The sequence below is a fragment of the Erythranthe guttata genome, chromosome 14 (genome assembly GCF_056151865.1).
Source record: "Erythranthe guttata isolate IM_541 chromosome 14, IM_541, whole genome shotgun sequence".
NCBI lineage: Eukaryota > Viridiplantae > Streptophyta > Magnoliopsida > Lamiales > Phrymaceae > Erythranthe > Erythranthe guttata.
Window position 1 is genome coordinate 21813701 of NC_142546.1, and position 18476 is coordinate 21832176.

The 18476-nt window shown below is 37.8% G+C and overlaps 4 protein-coding genes across 4 annotated transcripts; 3 read left to right on the forward strand and 1 right to left on the reverse strand.

Annotated features, from left to right (window-relative positions):
* Positions 1 to 1247: 1247 nt before the first annotated feature.
* E2F1 (E2F transcription factor 1) lies at positions 1248 to 8356 on the forward strand. Its single transcript, XM_012983060.2, has 15 exons — positions 1248 to 1773; positions 3919 to 4105; positions 4286 to 4345; positions 4516 to 4601; positions 4692 to 4780; positions 4902 to 4956; positions 5271 to 5323; positions 5423 to 5473; positions 5563 to 5611; positions 5691 to 5756; positions 5840 to 5916; positions 6023 to 6248; positions 6345 to 6411; positions 6517 to 7044; positions 7418 to 8356. The coding sequence occupies exons 1-14, from the start codon at positions 1582 to 1584 to the stop codon at positions 6693 to 6695; spliced, it is 1437 nt and encodes a 478-aa protein (XP_012838514.1). The 5' UTR covers positions 1248 to 1581; the 3' UTR covers positions 6696 to 7044; positions 7418 to 8356.
* Positions 7571 to 8356, forward strand: LOC105959041 (uncharacterized). The gene has a single exon (XM_012983061.2). It carries the CDS (start codon positions 7571 to 7573, stop codon positions 8159 to 8161), a length of 591 nt encoding a protein of 196 aa, XP_012838515.1. The 3' UTR covers positions 8162 to 8356.
* A 688-nt stretch (positions 8357 to 9044) lies between these two features.
* On the reverse strand, positions 9045 to 9972 carry LOC105959042 (putative CCR4-associated factor 1 homolog 11). The gene has a single exon (XM_012983062.2). It carries the CDS (start codon positions 9970 to 9972, stop codon positions 9133 to 9135), a length of 840 nt encoding a protein of 279 aa, XP_012838516.2. The 3' UTR covers positions 9045 to 9132.
* A 2825-nt stretch (positions 9973 to 12797) lies between these two features.
* On the forward strand, positions 12798 to 18439 carry LOC105959043 (Translation initiation factor 2, small GTP-binding protein). The gene is made up of 7 exons (XM_012983063.2): positions 12798 to 13295; positions 13633 to 13747; positions 14159 to 14231; positions 15265 to 15598; positions 16329 to 17417; positions 17514 to 17663; positions 17757 to 18439. The coding sequence occupies exons 1-7, from the start codon at positions 13269 to 13271 to the stop codon at positions 18189 to 18191; spliced, it is 2223 nt and encodes a 740-aa protein (XP_012838517.2). The 5' UTR covers positions 12798 to 13268; the 3' UTR covers positions 18192 to 18439.
* Positions 18440 to 18476: the final 37 nt, after the last annotated feature.

Consider the following 18476-nt stretch of genomic DNA (forward strand, 5'->3'; position numbering starts at 1 on the left):
GTAAATCTCGTTTTCATACAATAACTCGGAAATTACTCGAAAAGGTAAATTGCATTGGACAAGTCCTACCCTCGGATTGTTAGGTGAAGTCAAGTTGTTATAAGCATTGCTCTCATACTCCACAAACTAGATTTTTTTTTTGCGGATTATTTATTGATTTGAGGAGGATCGTAAAACACGATTTGCTATTTTCAGTTTAAAACTCACGAACTCTTGTAGGATGATTTCTACACTGGATTTTCTTTTCTATTATTTATATTCTTTTCCCCCATTGGCATAAACAGATGGTAATAGCTGAGGTGATGCGTGATTTAATTCATTTTCTCGTAGCACAAGTTCGAACCCACATACCGAAATTCGTACCATATTAATTATCTCCTTCGTAACTCTGTCATCCATGCACATCGAACAATTTACATAATTTATGTTCAAAGGGCCTCCGACATAAATAATAGGATTTATCCTTCAAGAAATAATGTGTTTCCCCAAAATATCATAACATATTGGCGTTGATCCAAACTTTGATAGAGTTATAAATCACATTCATTGTAAAAAATATATCAAAGTCAATCACATTGATTGCTGGTTGGAGATGGTACCATAATTTTTATTGCCATGATAAAAAAAAAATTAAAAGGAAAATTCAGAAACATTGATCTACTGAATCGGACATATTTAGGTATATCTTAGTTTTAAGGGTAAATTCAGTCACCCATGAAGTAAGTTTAAATTACAATTTTTTTTATGACCACCTATCAATTATATATTGTCTTACAAAAATTCCTCTCTTTCAATTGGTAAATTTGACACTGTAATGATGAACGTGTAAGACAATACATAGTTAAAAGGGTGATTGTAATTACCCAAACATGAGGGTTTTTTTTTAATTTGAAGGTAGCAGTAATTTGCCCTAGTTTTAATAATTAGGATAAATAACACTTACCTCTCGTGCTTTACACTTTGTGCATATTAATTCCTTTTACTTTCAATATAGCACATGTCTCCCTTGTATTTTAATATAAGCATATAACTCCCTTAAAGTTCAAACTACAGGGGATTTATGTGCACAAAGTTCAAACTACATGGATCACGTGCGCAAAGCTTAAACCACGGGCCCTAATAATTAATTATATATGTCCTCAAATTCCTTTTTAATCTACTCTTAAAAATAACTAGAAAGGGGTAAAAATAAAAAAAAATAAAAAAAGAAAAAAGAAAAAGAAAAGAAAAAGGTGCTTCTTCCCTCCACATCTATATCCGAACCAAATACCCTCTCACTTACCCCCTTTCCCTCGTTTTCTTCTCCATTTTTCTTTCCCTCTTTTTTTTTTTTTTTTTTTTTTTTTTTACATCTCTGCAAAACCAGATCTCCTCCAAACCCCCCACTTTCCATTTTCAACCTCAATTTTAATTTTCCCCTTCAATTCAATTCCCCCCCTTTCATGGCAAAACCCTAACCTTGAACGTAAACCTCGAAGATCAATTCTCGATAACCTGAATTGATTTGGCGATTCAATTATCTCTGCCTCGTGTTTTTTTTTTTCAGCTTGAAGGAAGAAAAACAAAATAGAAGATCAAATCATGCAGAATCAGCCGTCGGAACAGCAGAAGACTTCGAGAAAACAGTTGCCTTTCACTTCCATGAAGCCGCCTTTCGGAGGCGGAGGCGGTGGAGGTGGAGGTGGAGCCGGTGACTACCACCACTTCGCGGCTGCTGATGCTGACCGCCCCGCTCGAGAATTTGATGAGGCCGTCGTTGTCCGTAGGCCTCATGTGAGTCTTCAGTTCCTTTGTTTACGACTATTTTTGTTTATGTGAACATTTATTGTTTATTTGTTTGCGGCATTAACTGAAGGGGGTAACTTCTACTGTGAGATGTAACTTGTAAAGTTTTCTACTTGTCCCTGTTTTTGAGTTTGATGATTTTAAGTATGGCAACATGAATGGTTGAGGTTGAAATATGAGATGAAGTTCAAGGGTCGATTTAATAATTGTGGGATCAAAGCCTGTTGTGTTTGTCGAGCAGCTATAATTTTTTGTTCCAAAGGCAATGCTCAGAACTGCACCGAGTAGAATTATTTGATTAATTAACCATCTGGAATCGACCAGCAGATTTGTGTGTTTGATTATGTATTTAGGTAGAACTTTGATCTGGGAGTAGGTCTATTATGTGTTGATGAGGGTGAAACTACGCTATTTTGTGTCAATACATTGCTTCCATTTTGTCTGAATTGCTTGATAATATGATCTGTTGTTGTTGAGGCATTATCTACGACTTGGTCCTTCTATCGTTAAATCGTCCCCTTTCCATAACATCCAAATTTAATTTACTGGATTCCTAACTCCGGGAATTTGATATCACTCATCTGGTTGCAAGGATGTATATAAAGGTTTTAACTTCCTGTTTATTTCCCCTTCTCCTCGTCTACAACTTTGTCGTATCCACCTTGTTAAAAGTTTGAAGTAAAATCGATGAGCAAGGTGTTAGTCAGTATTCTCTAGTCGTAAATGAAGTTGTACAATATGTTGAACTACGTCAACAAGATATGCACATTGTTTTGCGTCGTGTTACTGAAATTCTGTTTGATTTTGTCCCCGTGCATCAGGATTTAAAATTTTCAACTTCTTTTGGTTCATGTTTTTCTATGGCAAGTTTGTTAAACACTATCATGCTACTGAGCAAGTTTCTGAATCTTCTATTTGAGTTATGCTGCAAGCTTCATTCTAGGATTATTGGGTGAGTTTAGTGGAGAATAGACAACTGAAAACCCTAGCATGGATCGGAAATAAGTAGGATAGGTTGCTGGACTTTACTGTCTCTTAATTTTTTAGCTACCAGAAATGGGTTCTGGAGATGAAGATCCAAAAGAGATCAAAACTTTTAAGACCATGAATGATTTTTCATCTTCCTATTGGTTATGTTCTTTTTTTCTTTTTTTCCGTCCTATTTCTGACGAGTGCTTCTAATATATGACCGTCCCGAAACACATTACTTGCTTTGTTAAAATTGACTGTGATAATGTGCTCCCATTACAGACAGTTATATATGTTTCTCATCTTCTAGATATTGTTTCACATAATTGTTTTGGCAAAAAAGTATGCGCTATCTTCCCTGATTTTATCAAAGAAATAGTTCAAGTGCTTATCAAATTGTATCCTTTTCTTTTCCTGGAACTAGGAACTTATTTTTGGAGTTGATGAAAGGATTATGTTTGCCAGAGAGAAATTTAAAGCATCTCCTTAGCCATGGAAAATAGTTATATATTTATATCCTTAAAGAGTTCTCCCTTATTTCTTGTTGTCCTGAATATGAACCTTCATGTAGTTGGTATACATACTTTAGGTCTTGAAACTTGGGACAAAGTGAACTAGTTTGAATTTATTGTTTTGATTGGACTGATGGCCCATAGAAGGATTTCAATGATTGGTGCAAATGAACTATAAGTTCCTTAACATCGTTTAGTTTTGGAGAAGTACTAAACAGAGTTGGTGTACTTATGAATTCGTCACTTGTAGTAATTTGTTATATGATATTATCAGAATGAAAGATATAAAGCTCAAGGAATTTAGAGTCTAATTCATCAAGTTAAATTGCTGAATATCGGTGATGGTGATAACTTTGTTAACGGTCTGCATGATCAGTAAATCTCATATGTAGTTCACTAGAAATAAGGTTGCAATAATAAACCACGGAGTGATTCTTCTCAATTTGACTTGGGTTAATATGGATTCTTTTTTAGAATTGATCGTATGAGGTGTAGGACTGAGGAGTCTAATTGCAGTTAGTGTCCAAGTGGTAGTTAGCATCTTTGTGGACAATAAGAATCACTTTTTCTGTAGAAACTAATTTGGTAGTATAATTATAGTTATGTTTTGTTTTTGCTGCTGAACGAGGCTTGTTTATTTCTTCTCTGCAAGGCATCAAAGCGAAAAAGTGGGACAACATATCGTGAAGTAGAATCTGCTGAGCGAAATGCAGGTCCTAGCAGTGCTACTGTCACTAAAAATCCCCTTCAGACACCACCATCTGCAAGATCAGGGAAAGCCCAAAAGGTTCCAAGGACAACTAAGGCCAGCAGAGCTCAAATATCCACGGCTAATATTGGTAGACATTAATATATTAAATTATATTTTTCCTGAAATTATATGCATGGTATATTCTTTAAAATCACTGAATTGCGTGTCCTTTATACTGTATCACGTTTCGTTTTGTCCAACTTGTTCCCAAAGGAGCAAGGAATAACGAGGAAGAGAATAGTAATTTCTTATGAACATCTTTGTGCAGGTTCTCCAAGCGGCAATAATCTTACTCCTGTTGGTCCCTGTCGTTATGATAGCTCTTTAGGTACTTGAGATGTATATACCTATGCTAATTTACGGTTATTCCTTTCCTCCCATCTTCATGTGCATGTCTTTGCATCTGGTGGTACTACTAGGCTGTCAAAATTTAACTTTCTAATTCGTCTGTTTATCTCAGGATACATACACTCATAAAGTTACACTTTCCCCTCTCAGGTCTCTTAACAAAGAAGTTCATTAATCTGATTAAACGTGCAGAAGATGGTATTCTTGATCTGAATAATGCTGCAGATACCTTGGAGGTGATTATTTCTGTAATGTATGATGCTTCTTCACCTTTGACACAGTGTTAGTAGCTGATTTCTTTTTCTTCCTTCTTTTTGTTTCAACAGGTGCAGAAGAGGCGAATATATGATATAACTAATGTTCTTGAAGGCATTGGTCTTATAGAAAAGAAACTCAAGAACAGAATCCAGTGGAAGTACGAAAGAACTCTTGCATTATATTTAAATTTTGTTGAAGCATTTTTCAGTTTACTATTTCGCTTTTCCTAGAATATCAACAAGTAAATACAAGTTATTGAAAGGTACTTTTACAAATAGGGGTGTAGATGTCTCAAAACCGGGGGAAGTCGATGAGAGTCTTTCCAGTTTGCAGGTACAAGCATAAAACTCTACAAATTGTATATTTGCATTCGCTTTCTAGTTCCCTTTCCTATGCTATGCTTTTCTGGTATCGTTTATACAACTTATATCGTCACTTTTATATTGTCGAATGGGTCCAAATGCCTGAGTGAGGCTTTTCTGCATCACAGAATAAGACAGGTAGTAGTATTTGGTAATTGTCCACGAGAAATTACAAGAGAAGTCAAATTACAAAACAGTTTTGAAGCAACCATGAAATCATTATACTGCATACCTTATGCTTAAGGTATTAGATAATTTCTCATCAACTCATTTTCTCCTCTTCAGGAAGAAGTAGAAAATCTGACAATTGAGGAACACCGATTAGACGAACGCATAAGGTCATAATCCGGCTCCTTTATATTTTTCTCCATACCTACCACTTTTCTCCTAATTTTGTATTAGGAATGTCAGTCTTCTAATAAGTTCTCTTGTTTCAGAGAAATGCAGGACAAACTGAGGTGTCTGAGTGAAGACGAAAACAATCAAAGGTAAACACACGGTTCTATCTGAGTTTCATTTGGATAACTCACATTTGAGGGATCGGTTTATTTCATAGTTTAATAATCTCTTTTTCCAGGTGGCTTTTTGTTACAGAAGAAGACATCAAAAGCCTACCTTGCTTCCTGGTATAACTATTGTATCAATTCAACCAATCATATAATGATTTTACTTAATGCTGAAACATGGTTATGTTCTTACCGCCAGAATGAAACTCTGATAGCAATTAAAGCTCCTCATGGTACTACTTTAGAAGTTCCAGACCCAGACGAGGTACTTTTCTTTTTGAATAACTAAGACTTTGAGATAGTTTTGATGTAATTTTTACATGTAAATATTTGTTAAACTCCGTACAGGCAGTTGATTATCCTCAGAGAAGATACAGAATAGTTCTTCGAAGCACCATGGGACCCATAGATGTTTACCTTGTCAGGTATGTTACATCTGCATCCTTTTTTTTTCTTCTAATCGGATGTGGGTTCTGAAAATGTGATTTGGTCTGAAAATTTTCTTGATTGTGTTTTTTTCTTTTGAGTTAGTCAATTTGAGGAGAAGTTTGAGGAGATTCATGCTGTTGAGGCACCAGAAAACATCCCAGGACCATCAAACGCTGACGAGAATTCTTCTGCACAACCTCCACCACAGGAGATTATTAGAGGAAACGAAATTGATGTGCAGGGAATCGAAAATCAAAGAATGTCTTCTGAGGCAAGTACATCACAGGATTTTGTAAACGGAATCATGAAGATCGTGCCAGATGTTGATGTAAGTCATTAGTCACAAAACAAGAAGGAAAAAAAAAATTATATTATTTTAGTCGTTTCAATTTTCACATCTGAAAAAAAAATGAAATATTTGCAGATTGATGCTGATTATATGCTGTGGTCGGATCCCGGTATAAGCATCACTGACTTGTGGAGCATCGAATGTATCCTTGTCTTAGTTTTCTCATTGTATTTCACTCGTGTTTTTTTTTTCTGAATAATAATAATACAGTGCATATTATTTGACCACATTCCATGACCAAATATAGCTGGGGTTGACTGGAATAGCTTGGATACAATACCCGAAGACTATGACGTGGCAGGTCTTAGTACACCACGAGCTGCCACCGAAACTCCAGCTCAAAGTACAACTCTACCCCAAACTCCACCACCACAAGGTACAACCACAACGCCTTCTGAAACTACCGGGAAGGGAAAGTTAAACTAGATCATACTCGTTTCTTATCTCTTGTTGTATATTAGAAGCCACAAAAGGTTCCACCCCGTATAAAATTGTAGTACCTTCTAGAGGATTCTAGAAGTAAAGCTTGCCGGAGAAATGAATGTACAGTTTCTGTCCTAGAAATTTAGCTGTGTGAATAGCAACGAATATGAATAATTGCTGTAAGAACTTCGTTTGCATGTATATTCCACAGCCAGCCCTTTTTGTCCATAGGCTCTTTTTGTATGTAATAGAATAAGTGTAGGTTAATTTGCACCAGTAAGGGAACGAATGCTGCTCTTCGATCTTTTCGGATTCTGCTTTGTCATATGATTGATATTATACGATATCTCAGGTACGTCGTTGATTCTTCACTTCTACTTAATTCTTCCTAATTATTACAAGAAAAAATGAACTAAGTATACATAAGTAGGAAAAAATTGGTTTTTTATTTTTATTTTTTATGCATGCATTACATAAGTGATCGAGTGACGACAATTTCGGCTGTGCTCGATAATCTAGGGTTAATTATAATTTGTTATGATAAAAAGAAAAAAAATATGGGTTTCGAATCATGTGAAACCAAGCATTTTCATTTGCAGTAGAATTTGAATTTTAAAAAAAGTTTAGTAAAATAATTAATTTAAATCTAAATATTCTAAATCTTGTATACATGTGCAATCACAGTTTTAAACAGTCAATCCCACTCTTAATGTTTGCCACTGCAGATTTGGAAATCTATCCAGGAACCCTTCCACAAAAATCCACAATCTTTCAAATCATTATTAACGTTAAGTAAATAAAACCACCTCCACCGCAGCACCACCGCCAGTCACCATCAACTCCACCACTCACTCACTCACACCGTCACCGCCTACAGCATGTCTTCCGGCAAGAGATGGAAGTTCAAGAATCTGTTCGCCGCAAACGGTACCGATTGTGGATGTGGGATGAAGCCAACTGACGTTTTCGAACCTAAACCAAAATCGAAAACCACCTTATCCTCCGATCAAAAGCCCAGCATCCATTCCGCCTCATCCTCCACCACCACCTCCGACTGGGATAGAAGCATAGGCGCCAGCTGGCAGCCCGTCACCGACGGCAACGAGGACTACACCTCCACCACTTTCTCCCATGACATCGAAAACTCACCGGAATTCTGCCCGGAAAATTATCTTGACCGCGACCCCAACAGGCCGAAAACGACCATCCCCTGCAGGAGAATCCAAGACAGCCACGCCGTAGTCAAAGATTCCGAGGACCCTTATCATGACTTCCGACAATCCATGCTGCAAATGATCTTCGAGAAAGAAATCTACACGAGAAGTGGTCTTCAGCAGCTTCTCCGCTGCTTCTTGGAGCTCAATTCGCCTCGCCACCACCAAACCATTGTTCAAGCTTTCGTGGATGTATGGAACAACGGCGGCGGTGTAGCGGTTTCCGATGGGGGCGAGGAGGAGACGCCGCCGTAGATAGAATGGCATGTGAAGACAATAAATATACAGACATACAGGTAGGTACAAGTAGCCAAGTGTGATAATGGCAAGTAGGTCTATTTGTCTGCTCTTTTCTGTCTTCTGTCAATTCAATTTGTAAGTGGTTTATAGGTAAATAGTATTAACTTCAAGTCAGTGTTTTATATCTTAATACAATGGAAGTTAGCTGAATGTCTCTTTCTTCTTCATTACTTTTCATAATGTTTTCTGAGCTTTATGAAAAAAGAAAATCAGCTCCCAAAATATTATATATCAGTGTTTCATATTTTCCCTTCACTTGACTTGGAGTTGTATTTATAACTGTTTTCAAAATTATGCATGTAATTTTTCACATAATTTACTTTATGATAAATTACGGCCACTCGCCTCTGGTAAGGTCAAATTATGAAAAAATCTCTCCCGTTTGGATAAATACAACCACCCCTCATCTATAAATCTCCTATACGTTTATCCTTACGGTGTCAAATTTAACAGAATTTTCTAGGTTCGGTGAAATGTTCTCTAATTTGTACAAAAATGCAATTTCTGATGCACCACAGTCTCATATTTACGCAATTTCTGATGCGTCTCATATTTACGCAATTTCTGATGCATCACAATCTGATATTTACAAGTACGAGACACATCTTATGATCATCTTGTTTCAAATCTTATGATCATCTTGTTTCAAAAGATACAGTTCTGGTGAGGTACAAACTAGAGAATGTTCCACATAATCTAGAAGATTTCACTAAATTAGACACCACAAGAGTCCAAAAGTTTTTCGTAATTTGTCATTAGTTCAGGGTAGCTGTAATTTATCATATAATGTAAACTGATGTTGTGTTTTCAGGGATAATTATGTAGTCAAGAAATCATATTAAAAAATAATAAACTGAACTATTTTTATTAACAAATAGTTAATCGATAATCCTACTAATTAATGAGAATAATAAAAACCCCTACTTTTAATACACTTCCAATCCGTATAACACACCAGCATATTTCTCGTGCCCTTGCTTCACAAAATACACGTCCCTAATTTTCTCAAAGGCGTGCCACGTCAGCAAGCTATCCGAACCGGCCTGATGGCACTTCCCAACAACCCGGTCCACATCCAGTGCCCGAGCCACCCGGTCCAAGCCGCCGTAGAGGCTGTCGCAGAACTGCATCAAGTACTTGACATCGTACACGTTGTTCCCGAAAATCGCCTTCACAACCTCCAAAAAATCGCCGAGCGAGTCGGGCAACGCGCCGCCGGTGAGTATCTTAACCAGGTACCCGAAGTCGTACGCGCTGTGGAAGGTGACCCAGCTTACGTCTTTGTTGCAGACCAGGCCGGAGCCCATCATCAGCTCCCCGAAGCGCGTGGACACGATCCCGGACGCGCGGTTCTTCTCGAAGTCGATGCCGTGCTCCTTGAGCAACTCGATGGAATCCGGCGCGTGGGGGTCACGCGCCACGTCGAAGTCGGAAAAGTTGAACTGCCAGATGAACCGCTCCCCGGATCCGAGATCCGGTAGGTTTCCGGCGGCGTCTGACAGCGTGATCCCGATCTGAATGATGTTGAGCGCGTCCACGTTCGACTTGAGCATCTGGTAGTGGTCGGAGGGGGAGGCTTTGCTTGGGCGGCGGTTCGCCGTGAAGATGACGCCGGGGAACTCGGTGTCCATGGAGATGTACGGGTACCGATCCACGAGATCCGAAATCAAATCGAATTCGGATTCTAGGTTACCGCTCCATACTTCTCGAATCTTAATCGGTTTGCTGCCGCCGTCAAGGCGGTCGGCCGACGTAGCTCCGGTCATCGTCAGAAACTGAAGATCGAAATTGTAGATCGATAACAAAAAGCAAAAACCTTGGATTCCGCAGTTGGTTGTGAATTAAGAAGAATTAGGGGTAGATGATTTTTATACGGAGGAGAGAGAGAGAGAGAGAGAGAGAGAGAGAAGGCGGCTGATGTTGCTTGGAAAGAGAAGGTAAAAGAAGGAAACGGACAATAAATAATAAAATAATAATAAAATAATAACAAAATAAAATAAAATAAAAAAGGAAAATAATTTTTTAATTACACTAGTGGGAGAATTCAGTGTTCCTATGTTTGTACACGGATTTTCCATATTTAACAATTACATCTGTATATGGATATATATTATTAATTAATTAATACTATATGGTATTATATGTCTAAGTTCAACGCGTTTGATTATTTTGACTTAAAAAACAAATAAAGGTTTATTATTAATTAATAATTACTAAAAAAAAAATATGACCGAGTCAAAAAGCGGGTGTCCGAGTCTCCCGAGTCCCCATCCAAAGAGTCAAAATCATCTTCATCTACAATGTGCTTAAAAGTCATTTCAAGCATGTGTTTATTTCAAAGTGAACTATAAATAAATAGTGTGCTTCCATTAATTGCCAAGAGCAATTATATTATGTTTATTTATGACTATCTAAATATTAAATAAGAATTTAAGACTTAAGGAATTATATATTGAATTCGAATTTTTGGAACATCTAAAAAATAAATTATTCATGGTGGTAACAAGTCAAAGGGAGAAAGAAAAAAAAGTTATGCGCCTGATATATGTGCTGGAATTAGGTGTATTCTTTAGTTGGGTGTGGGAGTGCAATTCGTTTTTATTAAATATATTTTAATTGATCTGATTTGATTCGATTCCATGTCACGTCTTGCAATTCTTGTATCGCACTCTGGATTTTTCGTGTGGGTATTACTCGCTTCACAAAAAGTCGTGAGGAAGTCGGGGCTTGGTCTCGGCGAAAACCCTTCGACACTCGAGTAAGCTTTGTATGATATAAGTATTCAGATGTAAGAGACTACTCGTGAGTTATAAATTGCGTGCTTTTGATTGTGACGATTTTTAGTATTTATATAGACAAATATATTCTTATGGGTTTCAAAGCCTCTTAACACGGGCTAATTTGAACATGACTATTTAGATTACGGCCAATTTCGGCCTTAGCCAACTTGAGTGTGTTATTATACTGAGTCAACTTGATCTTAATTTGTGAGTCTCTATGAATTTGTCTCCAATTTTAGCTTTAGTTTGACTTGCACTCAACTAAACTATATATATCTATACTGCTTGTTCATGGACAACTTGGGATGGTGACTTGCACTCATATTATCCAGGGGCATTACCGGTATTTTATTAGTATGTTACCAAGTGGAGTTTTGCTTGTTCTTATTATCCGGCTATGTTTGTTTGACTTTTATGATCATGTGGGATTGATAATATAATAGGGAGGTGATATTCGCGGTAGCAAAATTACGAATGCGGATTTAAAAAATTCACTCTCTATTTATCTTTTTCTCTCGACAATTTTATTTTTAATAGCTTTTATATTAAAAATCGTTTCAAAATCCATGTTATTGTAGCGATTTGCAAAGAAAAATGAGTGCATCGAATGAGGATCGAGATACGGAACCCAATGAGGTAAAATTTGTTCGTTTTTGTTCTTTAAATCGCGAATACGCGACTCACGACCAATTTGGACGCCGAAAAATACGTTTCAGGACCAAACTGGGCGCAAAAAAGCCCGATTCATGCCCGGTTTGGGCGCGGAAAAGTACTTCCCGCGCCCGGTTTGGGCGCGCATGCTGGGCGCAATAAGTATTATTTAACAAACTCGTTGTAGCCTAGTTGGTCAGGATTTGGGAGGATTTGTGAGAGAGGTTGAGGGTTTTTGTGAATTTTGGGGCTTTTGGAGATTTTGGGGTTTGGGTGGATTGATGATTTTTCGACAGAGAAAGAGAAGACAATTGTGAACAACATTCGTAATTTTGCTGCTGCGTAAATCATTTCAGTAATATAATCCCATTATAGTTTTAGATTGTTATATTTTTTTTCTTCAAAATGCTATCAATTGTAAAATTAGCACTGATTCATATATTAATTAAGATTTCTCAAAAAAAAAATGTACATAATTTATTAAGAACACCAAAACTTATTGATGTAGCCTATGTATATAATTTTACAGTGGACTTTGGAGTGAGATAACACAAAGTAGTGTTGGTAATTACCTTGCATCTTTGATCTATTTGGTCACGGACCCAATTCAATCGGACGAAGATTTGGGAACCCGTAACTATTCTCTTTCAAAAAAAAAAAATATGTCACTTATGAAACGTGACCTTACAGTTTCATTCTATGCCTAAAAGTCCATTGGGCCAAATAATTCAGCGGAATATATTTGTAAAGCCCACTTGAACTTTTAACATGCCGAAACTCTAAACCCACGATAATTTTGATTTTGGAACAATATTTTTCCATCCGAAAGTTCTAAATTTCAATTTTTTTGAACTCCGAAAGTTTCAATTTTCCATTTTTCCGATTTTATTTATAACATAGTTGAAATTACCTATTAGATTCCGTTTTTTGAGTTATAATTCCTAAAATTCCGAAACATACAATCTTTTTGGAACGAAAAATAGAATTATGTTTTCACCTTCGAAAAGGATGAAAGGCATTATTTAGATTTTTGTCCAAAGTGCTAATGTTAATCTGATTCGTCTAACCAATTGACGCCACGCTCTGTCACTCCATCAATCAAGTCTATTATGATAATTAAAAATAAACATAAATATTTACTTAATGTTTGTTCCAATCTCACTGAGAAAACAAAAAAGTGAAAAACAAATCATAAACTTGGTAGAAAAATATTTAATTCATTTTTGTGAATTAAATAACTATGAATTTTTAATTTCAATTTTTATTATTACATTTTTAAATAATATGCATATCTATTTCCTTTAACCGCAAGAAATGATATTATATGCAGCAATTAAAAAGTCTAAATAAATCAGAAATGAATTCCAAAAAATAAATCCCCAAACCAGAACTCGAGGGTCTCAACTCAGTCCGGATTCCTTTCCCGGGCTTCCCCTCCGTCCATCGCCGCCGCCGCTCCCCGTCAATGATATCGCCGACCTCCGTAACTCAGCTCCTCTAGGCCGTTAACTTTAACCATTATCCACCAATCTTCGAAATTAGAAAAACTGTTGAAATAAAGGCCCAAGCGATTCATGCTTTATTTTTGAAATTTCTTCGACTGAAACTGGTATATATTGGCTTCTTCGTCAATGGCGTGGAGAGCTTTGGGGAGAAAGGTTAGTTCCTTTCGCTTGAAAAAATCTTAATTCTGTTATGATAAAATTAATTGTTCCTATTCCTTTTTTTTTTGATAATTTAATTGTTCCTATTCGAAATTACCTTTCTCGTTCTCTATTTTGAATGCGTGAGCAGGTTGAAAGTGATGAAATGTTGGTTATTAAGATCACCAGTCTCGTTTACTGTAGTTTAATTCAGTTATACTATTTACTTCATCTATTTTTTTTTCTCCTGTTTTTTGAAGATGTGATTTTTGCCTATTTTTCGTGGTGTTAAATTTGGTCATCGTGTTTGTAAAAGATAGAAAATTAAGTTTGCTTGGATCCTCCTTTGCAGGGCGTTCCTGCTAGCGTTTCGAAAGCATGGACCGTAGCATCCAAATATTCAGTTGCATCATGTGGAGTTCAAGATTCTGCTAAAGCACTATCTGCTGCGGTCAGACATTTGCACGGTAAAAAGAGTAGCTACTTGCATTTTTTGGTTGCTTCTGTTTGGGAATTGTGAATGTTATGCTATGTGGTTAAACCCTCTTTTCTGAGTTTCGTATTTATGTTCCTGTGGTCCGATAACTGTGTAGTCTCATACCGTTACACTTTTGTTGTTAGAAGGCAGTATCGCATCTCTATCACGTAAAACAAACAAGCAAGATAATTAGGGTTTTGCGCTTCGTAAATCACATCTTTTTTCTTTCTGTTTTCGGGTTTTCTTAACCCGCATTCTGCTATGTATCACATGTTATCTGATAGGATCTAAACAAGCTTTGGATTGTGTTGGTGGATGTTATGAGTAACTATTGGTACTTTTTGTTCGTGGGGAAAAACTATTTCGAGCTTTACCAATTTGTGTTTAACTGTGTTTTCAGGATTTTGCCCTGTTGCAGCATTACCAACAGCCGATAAATATCTCACTTTTTCAGGAGATAGATTGCTAATTAGGTAATTCAGCTTTATATCATTTGTGCACAGTGAAGGATGGATATTTGATAAACGATTAGTTCTATAGTATATTTTTTTCCACTTATGAATGCTTCTATGTAAATTATATAATTGGTTCTTATGTACCTTTAAAATGTTCATATTAAGTAAGAGAGGAAACATGGCAGTTCTCTAGTCATATTATGGTTCTATTGCCTCAAATCTTACTGTTACAAGAGCACCAGATTTTTTTTATTCAATTTTGAAGGCAAAGATATCCCGAAGTTCAATCAAATCTGGGGATTTGTCTGCTTCTAAGTACTTAATCGGGCATTTGATAATTTTCATACTGATCAACAGTGAGGGAACCATGAGCATCTATACTTTTGTCTGATCAGTTCTATAGGAAATTCATTGCTAGACTTCAGTGCAATATATTTAGGCTGACAGAGGTCCGAAAATTTACACCAGAGGCCCAGAACAAAGTGGGCATATTATTTTCTACTACGATTTTAATATTGGCCTTGAGTTGCATAACATGTTCAAAACTTGATTAGCTGAGATATTTGCAACAACATTACTTTATTGATGCTTCCTTCAGATTTAACTAGAGTCCTGCCCTCTTTTGCATTCCGTCTCTTTAAAGCAAAATCATAAATAAAAGTAAAACGCGCATTTGATGTACTGTAGCAAATTCGATGGATGACAATGGAGCCCATCATTAGAGTTATATAAGTCTTAGATTATCCGTATTTTTTTTTTTGACTGGGAATTTAATTTCATGCCAAGTCTAAGGAATAGGTGAATTATATTGGAAAAAGTAACAAAGGTGAAGTTACCTATTAGACATCACTACAATTCTGCTGACTATGCCATTATATGTCTGAGCCTTGATATGATTGTCACTTACATGAAATTGCTTATTTCCTATGGATTTCTGTTTTTAGTCTTTTAATTCCAATGTAGTACGTTGATTTTACATACTTGATAGTTGATAGGCGTACCTACTTCTGTACTTCAATTTGATAGTTGGGTGACGGATAATCCTTTCTAGGTGTTTCCATGCAACTCCAGAGCTTCAGATAAGTTTTACGGGAGATAAATCCGCGGGTATGAAGTCCAAGAACATGAAAGGGAAGTTCTCAAAGAGAAAGAAAGAGCCTAAACTTGCAGTTGAAGCCCCTTATGTGCCTCCTAGACTAAAAAGAGCTGCAAAGTCTTTGCCAGATAAAACAATTGAAATATTTGAAGGCATGAGCATTTTAGAGCTTGCCAAGCGTTGTGGAGAGTCTACAACTACTATTCAGAACATTATCATAAATGTTGGGGAAAAAGCTGATTCGGAGTTTGATGCACTCAGTACTGACATTGCAGAGCTGGTCGCTATGGTATTCCTCTTGAATTGTTGATGCTGTGCTCTGATATCCATTTAATTGTTATTGGAGAAAGAATTCAAGATATCATAAAACATGCACGCCATCACGTAAGAAATTCAATAGGATACTTACTCCTCATGTGAAGGGCAAAAAGACTATTATACTAGTACAAGGAAGATTGAATGAGCTATGACGACTATATAATGACCTGGATTACAGATTTGATCATTGAGAGAAGTCCTTCCGTTAGAATGTTGATAAATATTTCTCTCTCTCTCTCTCTACCTAAATCCCTGAACTTCTGAACCCAAAACCGAAAAACCAAAACCGAACCCGAACCAGGAACCCCAAAATCGAAATTCGAACCCGAAACTCGAACTCTCTTTCTTTCTCTCTCTCTCTCAGACACACACACACACACACACACACACACACACACACACACACACACTCACGTGTACATCAGAAGTTGATATGGCTTTCAGTGTTCACTGTTCAGTATGTTGTTTGAATTGTACATTGAAAATAAAGTTGAGATTTTTTTTAATGATTTGTCTCTTTAGAAGATGCCATTTTGTTAGTACTATAAACCCTTTCCTTAAACTACAGAAAATGAAAAGATAAACCATAGATAGCAAAGTAAAAGTCGAATCAATTCCAATCATTTGTCGAATCACAGGCTCTGTTATGTTATCTTATGTTGTCCAACAGATCATAATCAGGGCTTTTAATATCTATTCAGGAAGTCGGAGTCAATGTCCGTCGGCTGCACTCAGACAAAGGTGTCCGAATGGTACCACGCCCTCCAGTAGTAACAGTCATGGGCCATGTTGACCATGGCAAGACATCTCTACTCGACGCCCTCCGCCAAACATCCTTGGCCGCCAAAGAAGCCGGCGGCATAACACAGCACCTAGGTGCCTTCGTCGTCGGCATGCAATCAGGTGCCTCCATCACCTTCCTCGACACACCCGGCCATGCCGCCTTCAGTGCCATGCGAGCAAGAGGTGCAGCAGTCACAGACGTGGTGGTGCTTGTGGTGGCAGCAGATGACGGTGTGATGCCACAGACCCTAGAAGCCATGTCACACGCCAAATCAGCCAACGTCCCAATTGTTGTTGCAATAAACAAATGCGACAAAACAGATGCAAACCCTGAGAGAGTAAAAGTGCAGCTTGCCTCCGAAGGGTTGCTGCTGGAGGAGATGGGCGGAGATGTACAGGTGGTTGAAGTTTCTGCGGTGAGCAAAAGCGGGCTCGATACTTTGGAGGACGCTTTGCTGCTCCAGGCTGAGATGATGGATCTTAAAGCACGCATTGACGGTCCAGCCCAAGCTTATGTGGTCGAGGCAAGGGTTGATAAGGGGCGTGGGACCCTCACTACTGCGATAGTGAAGGCGGGGACTTTAGTTTGTGGGCAGCATGTTGTGGTGGGTTCTGAGTGGGGGAGAATTAGGTGTATTAGAGACATGGCTGGAGAGATGATTGCACAGGCTACACCTGCCATGCCTGTTGAGATCGAAGGTTTGAAGGGTCTTCCTATGGCGGGTGACGACATTGTTGTAGTTGAGTCTGAGGAAAGGGCGAGGATGCTCAGTGAAGGAAGGAGGAAGAAGAAGGATAAGGATAGACTTGTGAAGCTCGATGAGGAGAGGCAGAAACTGGAGGAGGAGATGAAAGTTCCGGAAGATGAAGAGAATGAGGACGAAGATGACAAGGCTAGGAGGGATGAAAAGTCGAAGAGGGTTGAAGTTCCGATTATCGTGAAAGCGGATGTGCAGGGCACTGTCCAAGCTGTCAGCGATGCGTTGAAGACTTTGAACAGTGCACAGGTCATCACATTAATATATGTCATCAAGAAATACGTAATAAAATGTTTCTTTTTTCTTCGAATACGATTCTTGATCTTTGATTATTGTGTGCTATAGGTTGTTGTAAAGATCATTTATGCAGGAGTTGGGCCGGTTACACAGTCAGATGTTGACATGGCACAAGCGTGTGATGCGTGTGTTGTCGGATTCAACGTTCGTGATCCTCTAGGTGCAGTCAGCCAGTCGGCTAGTCAAGCCAAGATAGAGGTACAATACAAGTGCAAACTTTTAAACTGCTTATTGAGTACTGACAAATTTACCGACTTAAACTATATATATTAAAATTATATTTAATTGTAGATAAAGTTGCATCGAATAATCTATCATCTATTGGAGGACATTGGTAATATGATTGTCGAAAAAGCTCCCGGAACTCTGGAGACAAAGGTGGCCGGAGAAGCTCATGTCTTGAGCATATTTGAGCTGAAGGGGAGGAGCAAAGCTAAGGGAGATGATGTGAAGATTGCAGGCTGTAGAGTAATTGATGGTCGTTTCACAAAATCGGCAACTCTGAGGATTTTGAGAAGCGGGGAAGTTGTGTTCGAAGGGTGCTGTGCTTCTCTGAAGAGGGAGCAGCAAGATGTGGAGGCGGTGGGTAAAGGGAACGAGTGCGGGCTTGTGATTCAAGATTGCTCCATTTTTCAGGTCGGAGATGTTATTCAGTGCTTGGAGAAAGTTAATCGGAAGCCCAAGTTTGTTTCTTCGGAGAGTGGTGCTGTTCGAATCGAGTGCTGACGTTTCGTTCCTTCGGAGATTTTTTGTCGATAAACGAAAGAGGGTTTTTTTGTTGTTGAAGTTTTAGGGTTTTGTCAATTGCTATGGAGCAATTAATTTTTAACTTAAAAAGTCCTAGTTGGCCTTCTATTTATGCTCAATACACCCTTTCTTGGAAACTAGAGAAATTTTTGTTAGTGACTAAGTGCTTCTTTATATACTAAGTTTGGCTCGAAATAGATGTCGAGAAACAATTTTTGCGATACAAATAACCGAGTGTATGACCTCAAGTTTCCGTATCCCTAT

Bases quoted from the DNA above. Each gene is read 5' to 3' on its own strand.
- LOC105959041 (XM_012983061.2), top strand. From the start codon at position 7,571: ATGTCTTCCGGCAAGAGATGGAAGTTCAAGAATCTGTTCGCCGCAAAC.
- LOC105959042 (XM_012983062.2), bottom strand. From the start codon at position 9,972: ATGACCGGAGCTACGTCGGCCGACCGCCTTGACGGCGGCAGCAAACCG.
- LOC105959043 (XM_012983063.2), top strand. From the start codon at position 13,269: ATGGCGTGGAGAGCTTTGGGGAGAAAG. The intron at 15,599-16,328 runs GTATTCCTCTTG...ATATCTATTCAG, and splicing joins TTGCAGAGCTGGTCGCTATG to GAAGTCGGAGTCAATGTCCG. The intron at 17,664-17,756 runs GTACAATACAAG...ATTTAATTGTAG, and splicing joins CTAGTCAAGCCAAGATAGAG to ATAAAGTTGCATCGAATAAT.
- E2F1 (XM_012983060.2), top strand. From the start codon at position 1,582: ATGCAGAATCAGCCGTCGGAACAGCAGAAGACTTCGAGAAAACAGTTG. The intron at 1,774-3,918 runs GTGAGTCTTCAG...CTTCTCTGCAAG, and splicing joins TCGTTGTCCGTAGGCCTCAT to GCATCAAAGCGAAAAAGTGG. The intron at 4,106-4,285 runs GTAGACATTAAT...ATCTTTGTGCAG, and splicing joins AATATCCACGGCTAATATTG to GTTCTCCAAGCGGCAATAAT.